Source organism: Mobula hypostoma, chromosome 22 (genome assembly GCF_963921235.1).
Source record: "Mobula hypostoma chromosome 22, sMobHyp1.1, whole genome shotgun sequence".
Taxonomy (NCBI): domain Eukaryota; kingdom Metazoa; phylum Chordata; class Chondrichthyes; order Myliobatiformes; family Myliobatidae; genus Mobula; species Mobula hypostoma.
In genome coordinates this window covers 60,333,396-60,343,804 of record NC_086118.1, presented here as the reverse complement: position 1 = coordinate 60,343,804, position 10,409 = coordinate 60,333,396, and the positions used below count along the sequence as shown (strand labels likewise).

The 10,409-nt window shown below is 52.8% G+C and overlaps 1 protein-coding gene across 3 annotated transcripts in view; it reads right to left on the bottom strand.

The window, feature by feature from the left end:
• Nucleotides 1-1,547: 1,547 nt before the first annotated feature.
• The window catches only part of rab11fip4a (RAB11 family interacting protein 4 (class II) a), a 73,937-nt gene continuing 65,075 nt past the window's right edge, over nucleotides 1,548-10,409 (bottom strand). The window contains exons 12-15 of one of the 3 annotated variants that reach the window (XM_063030883.1): nucleotides 5,507-5,644; nucleotides 4,137-4,295; nucleotides 2,840-2,977; nucleotides 1,548-2,459 (exon numbers count right to left, since the gene is read on the bottom strand). In XM_063030883.1, coding sequence (XP_062886953.1) covers nucleotides 2,343-2,459; nucleotides 2,840-2,977; nucleotides 4,137-4,295; nucleotides 5,507-5,644 — 552 coding nt within the window. In that variant the 3' untranslated portion in view covers nucleotides 1,548-2,342. Of the gene's footprint in view, nucleotides 2,460-2,839; nucleotides 2,978-4,136; nucleotides 4,296-5,506; nucleotides 5,645-10,409 lie in introns of those variants that run through there. The other 2 variants (XM_063030884.1, XM_063030885.1) reach the window with 2 other exon arrangements.

The following is a 10,409-nucleotide window of genomic DNA, read 5'->3' as shown; positions in this document are numbered from 1 at the left end:
AAGTCGCAGGAGATTCCGAGTGTTCTGCTGTAGGTAGGCAGAAGTGACCAACTCCCCTTGCTCCATCTGGGTGATCAGTCAGCCTCTCTGACAAAGATAGAGCATCAATACTGGCTCTTTGGCCCAAATGCTCCATGTTTACCGTGGCACCTACCTGAGCTTCTCCCATTTCCTGCATCTGGCTCATATCCTGCCCATAAACCTGTCCAAGAGTAACCAAACACTTCCTCCAGCAGCTCGTTCCACATACCCACCTCCCTCTGTCTGTAAAGCCTTCCCCTCAGCTCCCCTTTTTTCCCCTCTCACCTTAAACCTGTGCCCTCTAGTTTTAAGCTCCCTGATCCTGGGAAAAACACATGTGACTCCCCCCCCCCACCCTCACTTTATCTACTCCCTGCAGGATGTTATAAATGCCCCTCAGCCTCCTACACTTCAGGGGAAAGCATCCCAGCCCATCCATACTTCTTATAATTCAAGCCCTCCTTCCTTGTGAATCTTTTCCTCATCCTTCCCATCTGAATGACATCTTTCCTAAGGCTGGATGACCAAAACTGCATACAATACTCCAAGCATGGTCCCATCAAAGGCTCGTACATTGTTAACAAAAGATCCCAGCTCCTGCACTCAATGGCCCAACCAACAAAGGCCAATGTGTCATACATCTTGTTTACCCGTATCACCACTTTCATGGAACTATGTACTGATAGTAGATACTTATATTATTCCATCTACCAATTAACTTTGACCTCTGCTCCAATAACTCAGGTACTCCGTCTGATCATGCCACGCTCTGTCAGTCTCTGAAGGACCCAGCCACAGCCCGTTGCATCTGCCCCCTCTCTCCTACCACCTGAGCGGCCCCCACCTGCAAACTCCACCTTGCCCTGTTACCTAACTCGTGTCATTTACCCTCACCCTCATCTGCACCTTGACCCTGGAAACACTTCAGCCCGCCCCCCTCCGACCGTAAGGCATAGCAACAGGATGAGGCCATTTGGCCTATCGAGTCTGCTCGGCCAGCTCATCATGGCTGATCTATTTTCTCTCTCAGCCCCAACCTCCTGCCTTCTTCCTGTATTCTTTCATGCCCTGACTAATCAAGAATCTAGCAACCTCTGCTTTAAATATACCCAATGACTTGGCCTCCAGTGACAATGAATTCCACAAATTCACCACCCTCTAGCTAAAGAAATTCCTCCTCATCTCTGTTCCAAAAGCCTCTTCCAGAAATCTGTAGATCTGCCTCCGAGACCCCCTCCCATACTCCCATATATACCATCTTCCCACACGCCCTCCCCCTCCGACGTCAGGCAAACTAGCTTGTATAGACTGGGATTGTCTCCTTCACCTCAGCACGGCCCTGGCTCTGTGCTCCATCGGTGACGGGGCAGCGAGGGAGGGGCAGGGGGTGATCCTCTGGCAATTTCCACAGCCCATCTGGAATCTCCCACTCCTCATTGACATTGGTTCACCTGCTGACCCCCTCCCTCAATCCCCTCTTGCCCCATGAAGCCAACTCCTCCCTCCCTCCTCAGTCCCACCCACTGGCCATTGAACCAAATTCCCAAAAATATCACTGTCCACTTCCCACAAACCCATCTGCACACTGCCTTTCATCTCACTCTGTCTGGGATGGGTCAGGTGCTGTGTGTGGTCTGTCTGGGCTGGGACAGGCACTGTCTGTGGTCTGTCTGAGATGGGGCAGGCACTGTCTGTGGTCTGTCTGGGATGAGGCAGGCACTGTCTGTGGTCTGTCTGGGGTTAGGAGGAGGAGAGGGCGAGGAGTAGAGAGAGCCGAATGTGGAGGAAGGGCCCCATATGCAGCTTTAGGTGAGATTTGACTCCAGATTTGATCCGCCCCTTAAGACTAGCCTCAACCCTGAGAGACCCGTCTTCCAGGAGAACACCCACATCACTGTCCCAGTCACTCGGCACCCCCACACTGGACGGGCAGAGACTCTCCCACTGATGCTGACCAGTGATCGGACAGGGTGGACAGAGGTGCTGGGGTTTCACTGCATCTATCACCCTGCAGAGTAACGAGAGTCCCAATCAACATTTGTGTGACACAGCTGATCATTGTCCTGTGAGGGACCGACATATCAACGTTAGACAGGGTTCGGTGAGCAATAGCACCCAGAGCTCTCTCTCACTGGGGCACTCCCTCACTGGACATTCAGTGTGGATGTCAGGTGCTCCCTCAATGTGGACACTCCCTCGGTGTGAGGCTCCCTCAGTGTGGACGCTCCCTCGGTGTAGACACTCCCTCGGTGTGACGCTCCCTCAGTGTGACGCTCCCTCAGTGTGACGCTCCCTCGGTGTGAATATTCCCTCGCCAGGCGCTACTTTTTGATCTCAAGGATTGAGGGGTTGTGGTCAATTATTGCGAGGATGATTCGGTCCATGTACTGACGCAGACGCAGGTTAATCTCCTCCCGGTCCCTCAGCGCCTCCATCAGCTGTGGCACAGAGTCAGGGTCAGGGTCAGGGTCAAGTTGCCAACTTCATCCCCTCAATTCTCCCACTCCTCCCTCTTCCAGCACATCTCTCCCAATCAGACTCCATCACACACACCACTTTCAGCTGTGGCCCCCCACCCTGACCATACCACCTCTCCCCCACCCTGACCACACCTCCTCTCCACCCCACCACCCCAGCACAGTCAGGGTCACCCTCCCCTCACCGAACCCTCATCCTAAACCCAACCTTTCCCCACCCTCTCACTCTGACACCCACCACCCACGCTCCCCTGCACACCCTGCCCTCAGCTGGCAGCACCCCCTCCCACCTGAAACCCCCTCAGTCTGCAGCGCCCAACCCCTCTCAGACAGGTTCACACCTGGTCACGGCTGGCGGTGTCGATTTCGGTGGCCAGGCTCTGCGCTGGGTTCTGGAAGAGGCCGGCCGCCTCACTCAGACTCAGGCCAAGGACTTGTCCGTTCAGCTCCATGTTCTGTTCCCGCAGCCTCGCGTTCTCCTGTCATGGACACAGTCAGAGCACAGGTGAGACAGCGACCCACTGCAGGGGGCACTTCACTCAGGGGACAATCCATCCCAGACACTGACCCACCCAGGGGCACTCCACCCAGGGGATACTCCATCCCGGACACTGACCCACCCAGGGGCACTCCACCCAGGGGATACTCCAACCAGGGGACACTCCATCCTGGACACTGACCCACCCAGGGGCACTCCACCCAGGGGATACTCCAACCAGGGGACACTCCATCCTGGACACTGACCCACCCAGGGGCACTCCACCCAAGGGACACTCCATCCCGGACACTGACCCACCCAGGGGACACTCCACCCAGGGGATACTCCAACCAGGGGACACTCCATCCTGGACACTGACCCACCCAGGGGCACTCCACCCAAGGGACACTCCATCCCGGACACTGACCCACCCAGGGGACACTCCACCCAGGGGATACTCCAACCAGGGGACACTCCATCCTGGACACTGACCCACCCAGGGGCACTCCACCCAAGGGACACTCCATCCCGGACACTGACCCACCCAGGGGACACTCCATCCCAGACACTGACCCACCCGGGGGATATTCCACCCAGGGGGCACTCCATCCAGGGGACACTCCATCCTGGACACTGACCCACACAGGGGACACTCCACCCAAGGGACACTCCATCCCGGACACTGACCCACCCAGGGGACACTCCATCCCAGACACTGACCCACCCGGGGGACACTCCATCCCAGACACTGACCCACCCGGGGGATATTCCACCCAGGGGATACTCCAACCAGGGGACACTCCATCCTGGACACTGACCCACACAGGGGACACTCCACCCAAGGGACACTCCATCCCGGACACTGACCCACCCAGGGGACACTCCATCCCAGACACTGACCCACCCGGGGGATATTCCACCCAGGGGGCACTCCATCCAGGGGGCACTGACCCACCCAGGGGACACTACCCCATCTATTCTGCGACACTGACCCCTTCCCAGGAGTGCCTGGGCCAGCTGCCAAGACAAATGGATCCATCCTCAGTGCCCACCTGCACTGGGGGGGGGGGCACACATAACCCTCCATGGGGGACACTCACCTGCCTGCCCCGGGAAACATGCCAGCACCCCAGGATCACGGCCCAGAAACCCCCACCCACCTGCCTCAGTCGGCGGACCTCGTGTTCAAGCTCAAGCTCCCGGGAGCGGAGGGAGAGGCGGTAGAGAGCGGACGGTGAACTGTGAGCCCAGCCCGGCCTCTCAGTGTCCAGCTTAAAGAGCTGAAGGTGTTCCAGCTCCCTGCGCAGGTCTTCAATGAGCTGGAGGAGAGAGGGAGACGGAGGGGGAGGAGGAGAGAGGGAGACGGAGGGGGAGGAGGAGGGAGAGAAAGGGAGAAGAGGGGGAGGACGAGGGAGAGAGGGTGAGGAGAAGGGGAGAGGAGAGGAGGAGAGGGGCAGAGGGGATGAGGAGAGGAGGAGAGAGGGAGAGAGGGTGAGGAGAGAGGGAGAGAGGGTGAGGAGAGGAGGAATGGGGGGAGAGGAGAGGAGGAATGAGGGAGAGGGGAGGAGGAATGAGGGAGGGGAGGAGGAATGAGGGAGGGGAGGAGGAATGAGGGAAGGGGAGAGGAGGGGGAGGACGAGGGAGAGAGGGAGAGGAGAGGAGGAGACGAGGAGAGGGGGAGAGGGGTGATGAGAGGGAGAGAAGAGGGAGAGAGGGAGGAGAGAGGGACGCAGGGATAGAGGGAGGGGAGGAGGAGGGAAAGAGGGAGGGGAGGGGGGAGAGTGAGGAGGGGGGAGAAGGGGATAGAGGGAGAGGAGAGGAGGAGAGGAGGAGAGGGGAGAGGGGAGGGGGGAGAGGGGAGGGGAGAGGAGAGGAGGAGAGGGGAGAGGGGAGGGGGGAGAGGGGAGAGGAGAGGAGGAGAGGGGAGGGGGAGAGGGGTGACGAGAGGGAGAGAAGCGGGAGAGAGGGAGGAGAGAGGAGGAGGGAAAGAGGGAGGGGGAGGGGAGAGGGAGAGAGGGAAGGAGAGGAGGAGCGAGAGAAGGGGGAGGAGAGGGGCCGAGGGGGAGAGAGAGGGAGAGAAGAGGGTGGATGAGGAGTGGATAATGGGGTAGAGGGGGAAGACAGATGATACAGGAAAGAAAGGGGAGTAGGTAAGGGGGGAGGAGAGAGAGGAGACAGTGAGAGCCGGTGGTTTGGGGTCTGTCGGTACATCACTGATCAGAATGGGGTTGGGGCGGTGGAGCAAGTCTATCTCCTGCCCTGTTGCAGGGGTTCACCAGGCTGTCGGGGCTCTTCTCGGTCTGAACCTGAGGACACAGACTGGGAAGCCGAGCTCCATACTCACACCCCCCTTTATACCCCCTCCCACAGCTGCCAATTCAACATCATCCCAGGATCACCACCTTCTCCTGTGCCACCTCTCTCACTCCATCACCCTCCCTCCCCAACATCCCCCAGACACACTGTTCACTTATCCCCTCCCCCTTCCCTGTACCACCTCTCCCTCCCTCTCCCTCTACCCCCACCCCACCTCCTGCATGGCCTCGCGCTCCCTCTGAAACTCCTGCCGGTTCTGCCTCATCCTGTCCACCATCCTGCGGTACAGATCCACCTCGTCCCACAGGCGCAGGCTCGTCTCTTCCAGCTTGTACGAGATCCGCTGGTGCTCCTGAGTCAGGGAGCATGGGAGAGAGGGAGGGACGGGGAGGAGGAGAGGGAGGTGTGAGGGACAGAGAAAGGGAATGAGGGAGTGGGAGGGAGGGATGGAGGGTGAGAGTGGGAGAGAGGGAGTAAAGGAGGCAGTTGTGAGGGATGGAGAGGGATGGAGAGGGAGGGGAGAGAGTGTGGGAGAGGTGGGAGAGGGAAGGGGAGGAGAGAGGGGAGGGGAGGGAGAGAGAGGTAGGGGGAGAGAGAGGAGAGAGATGGGGAACAGAAGGTGAGAGAGAGAGAGAGGAGGGTGGGAGAGAGGAGAGAGAAGGGTAGGAGAGAGGAGAGAGGAGGGAGAGAGGGTGGGAGAGAGAGGGGGTGGGAGAGTGAGGTAGGGGGAGTGAGAGAGTGGGAGGGTGGTAGAGAGGAGAGAGGAGGGTAGGAGAGAGGAGAGAGAAGGGTAGGAGAGAGGAGAGAGGAGGGAGAGAGGGTGGGAGAGAGAGGGGGAGGTGGGAGAGTGAGGTAGGGGGAGTGAGAGAGTGGGAGGGTGGTAGAGAGGGAAGAGACAGGGGAGTTACAGAGGTACACAACACAGAAACAGGCCTTTGGCCCAACCTGTCCATTTTAATCCAGATAGCTGACTAAGCTTGTGCCATTTGCTAACATTTAGCCATTAACTTTCTAAACTTTTCCAATTGACTTTTAAAAGTTGTTTAATGCTTTATTTTACTTAGAGGTACGGCGTGAACCATTCTTCTAGCCTAACAAGCCACACTATCTTCCAACCCACCAATTTAACCCTAGCCTAATCACAGGACAATTTACAATGACCAATTACCCTACTAACTCATATGTCTTTGGACTCTGGGAGTAAATTGAAGCACCCAGAGAAAGCTCACACACACAGGAAGGACATGCAAACTTCTTACAGATGGCAGCGGGAATTGAACCCCAACACTCCGAGTGTGCTAACCAGTATGATATGTTAACGTACTTGGCTCAACCATTTCCTCTGACAGCTCGTTCCATATAATGACCAACCTCTGGGTGAACAAGCTGCCCTCAGTCTCTCTTCTCTCATCTTAACCCTACGCCTTCTTGTTTGTAATTTCCCAACTCTGTCTATCCCTCGCATGATTTGATGCAGCTCTGTAACAGCACCTCACAATCTCCCTCATAAGGTATAAAGTTCTAACCCACCCCACCTCTCCTTCCAGCTAAGACCCTCAAGACCTGGTAACAACCTCATAAATCTGTTCCACACTCTCTCCTGTTTAGTAACATATTTTCTATCGCAGGGTGACCAAAACTGTACAGATTATTCCAAAGTGTGGCCTCACCACTGGAGTAATGGACAACTGCACTATGATCTGCCAAGTATTATAGGACATAGAACATAGTACTGTACAGTGCTGGAACAGCCCACTCGTCCACAGTGTAGTGCCAATCCAGCTAAAAAGCAAATCAAAAACACACAAGTACTATTCCCTCCTACCTACACCATGTCCATATCCCTCCAGCTTCCTTACATTCATGTGCCTATCCAAACGTCTCTTAAAAGCCTTCAATATATTTATTTCTATCACCACACCAGGCAGCGTATTCCAGGCATCCACAACTCTCTGAGTAAAAAATTTGTCCCTCACATCCCCCTTTGAACATACCCCTCTCACCTTCAATGCATGCCCTCTGGTATTAGGCATTTCAACCCTGGGAATCAGATACTCTCTGTCCACTCTACCTATGCCTCTCATAATCTCTATCAGATCTCCCCTCAGACTCCGACACTGCAAAGAAAACAACCCAAGTTTATCCAGCCTCTCCTGACAGTACGTGCCCTCTAAATCAGGCGGTGTCCTAGCAAACCTTTTCTGCACTGTCTCCAAAGCCTCGACATCCTTCTTATAGTAGGGTGACCAGAACTGTACGCAATACTCCAGATGTGGCCAAACCAGAGTTTTTTAAAGTTGCAACATAATCTCTTGACTTTTGACCTCTTCATTAATAAAAGCAAGCATTCCATAAGCTTCCTTAACCATCTTATCAACCTGTGTAGCCATTTTCAAGGAGCTATGAACTTGGATCCCAAGGTCTCTCTGCTCAGCAACACAGTTAAAGATCTTGCCCTTAACAGTGTACTGTTACCCTGCATTTGCCCTACCGAGGTGCAACACCTCACATTTATCTGGGTTAAACTCCATCTGCCATCTCTCTGCCCATATCTACAACTGATTGACATCGTGCTGTGTTCTTTGCCAGTGTTCCACACTATCCACAACTCCTCCAATCTTGGTATCATCCGCAAACTTACTAACCGACCCATCTACGTTTTCATCCAGGTCATTTATAGACATCACAAACAGCAGAGATCCCAGCACAGATTCCTATGGAACACCACTAATTACAGACCTCCAGCTCAAACAAGTCACTTCAGCCATAAGGCCATAAAATATAGGAGCAGAATTAGGCCATTTGGCCCATTAAGTCTGTCTGCTATTCTATCATGACTGATCTATTTTCCCTCTCAGCCCCAATCTCCTGCCTTCTCTCCATGTCCTGACCAATCAAGAATCTATCAACCTCCTGCCTTAAATATTCATAAAAACTTGGTCTTCACAGTTAAGTTTATTGTCACTTAACTACATACATGTATATAACATATATAACCATATAATGTATATAGAGATGAGAGAATGTTTCTCCGAACCCGGGTGTAAAGCATAGTGGTACACATAACACATGATAACTTATAAAAGTAAGGATAAAATCTACAGAGGAATCACACATTAATAGCAAACTAAAGTGCATTAATATTATATATTGTAAGGTACTGAACAGATTAACCAGTCACATGGAGGAGGCATGTATTCGCAGAGGAGGATGGTTCATCTGCACCTTCCTGAAGTCCACAATGATTTCCTTTGTCTTCTCCACATTCAGGCTCAGGTTGTTCTCACACCAATCCACCAGCCGCTCTACTTCCTCTCGATACTCTGTCTCGTCATCATTCTTGATAAGGCCGACCACAGTTGTGTCATCCACAAACTTGATGCCACGGTGTAAGCTGGATTCTGCGACACAGTCATATGTCTGCAGTGGGCCGAGCACACAGCGCCAGTGCTCAGTGTAATGGGACGAGAGACACTGCTGCTCACACAGACTGACTGTGGCCTTATTGTTAACAAGTCCAGTATCCAATTACAGAGGGAGGTGTTGAGGCCCAGCGTGGACAGTTTCCCTATCAGTCGCTGGGGTATGGTAGTGTTGAATGCCGAACTGAAATCTATAAACAGCAGTGTGGCACACGAGACCCCATTTCCAAGATGGGACAGGTGAGAGTGGAGGATGGAGTAGATCGAATGGAGCTGTAGGTGAACTAGAAAGGGTCCAGTGTAGCTGGGAGAAAGGCTTTAATGTGCTCCGTGATGAGCTGCTCAAAGCATTTCATAATGGTTGGTTAATACCATCAGACATGATAAGACATTTAGACAGGTTACTGTCGCCTTCTTTGTTGCTGGAATGATGGTTGCCACCTTGAAAACTGAGAGATTTCTGGATTGTTCCAGAGATATGTTAAATATGCCCATTAGCCTCCCTGTCAGCCTCCCTTTTCAGAACTCTACCTGGCATATTATCAGACCCTGCAGTTTTGCGTGAGGTTACTCATCCAGGGCCTTCCTCACCTCAGCTTCAGCTAGACAGAGTGTCTGCTCTCCTGAGGTGAGGGCTGCCTTCCTCGCCAGCATTTTGTTCTGCACATTAAATTGGGTGTAGAAGACATTCAGCCTCTCAGAAAGTGAAGCATCCTGGTCACTGACACGCAGGGTAGACGTAGTCGGTAATCCTCTGAATTCCCTGCCACATGTTTCTCGTGGCAAAGAATTCCACAGATTTACCACTCTCTGGCTGAAGAAACTCCTCCTCATCTCTGTTCTAAAAGGCCTCTCTATTCTGAGGCTGTGTCCTCTGGTCCTAGACTCTTGCACCATAGAAAGCATCCTCTCCACATCCACTCTATCAAGGCCTTACACCATTCAATTGGTTTCAATGAGGTCACTGCTGATTCTTCTGAAATCTTGTGAATACAGGCCCAGAGCCATCAAATGTGCTTCATATGATAAACCGTTCAATCCTGCTATCATTTTCGTGAATCTCATTTGAACTCTCTCCAGTTTCAGCACATCCTTTCTAAGATAACTGGCCCAAACCTGCTCACAATACTCCAAATGAGGCCTCACCAGTGCCTTATAAAGTTTCAACATTACATCCTTGCTTTTGTATCCTAGTCCTCTTGAAATGAATACTAATATCACATTTGTCTTTCTCACCACAGACTCAACCTGCAAATTAACCTTTAGGGAATCCTGCACAAGGATTCCCAACTCCCTTTGCAATTTTTTTTTTTTGTATTTTCTCTCTATTTAGATAACAGTCAACCCTTTCAGTCTCCCACCAAAGTGCATGACCATACACTTCCTGACATGGTATCCCATCTGCCATTTCTATGCCCATTCTTCTAATCTGTCTTTCTGTAGCCTCTCAAAACTATCTGCCCCTCCAAGTATCTTCATGTCATCTTCAAACTTTGCAACAAAGTCATTAACACCGCAGCCAACCAGAAGAGGCTCCCTTTATTCCCACTCTTTGTGTCCTGCCAATCAGCCACTGCTTTATCCATGCTAGAATCTTTCCTGTAATACCATGGGCTCTTAATTTGTTAAGCAGCCTCATGTGTGGCACCTCATCAAGGGCTTTCTGAAAATCCAAGTTCACAACATCAACCAATT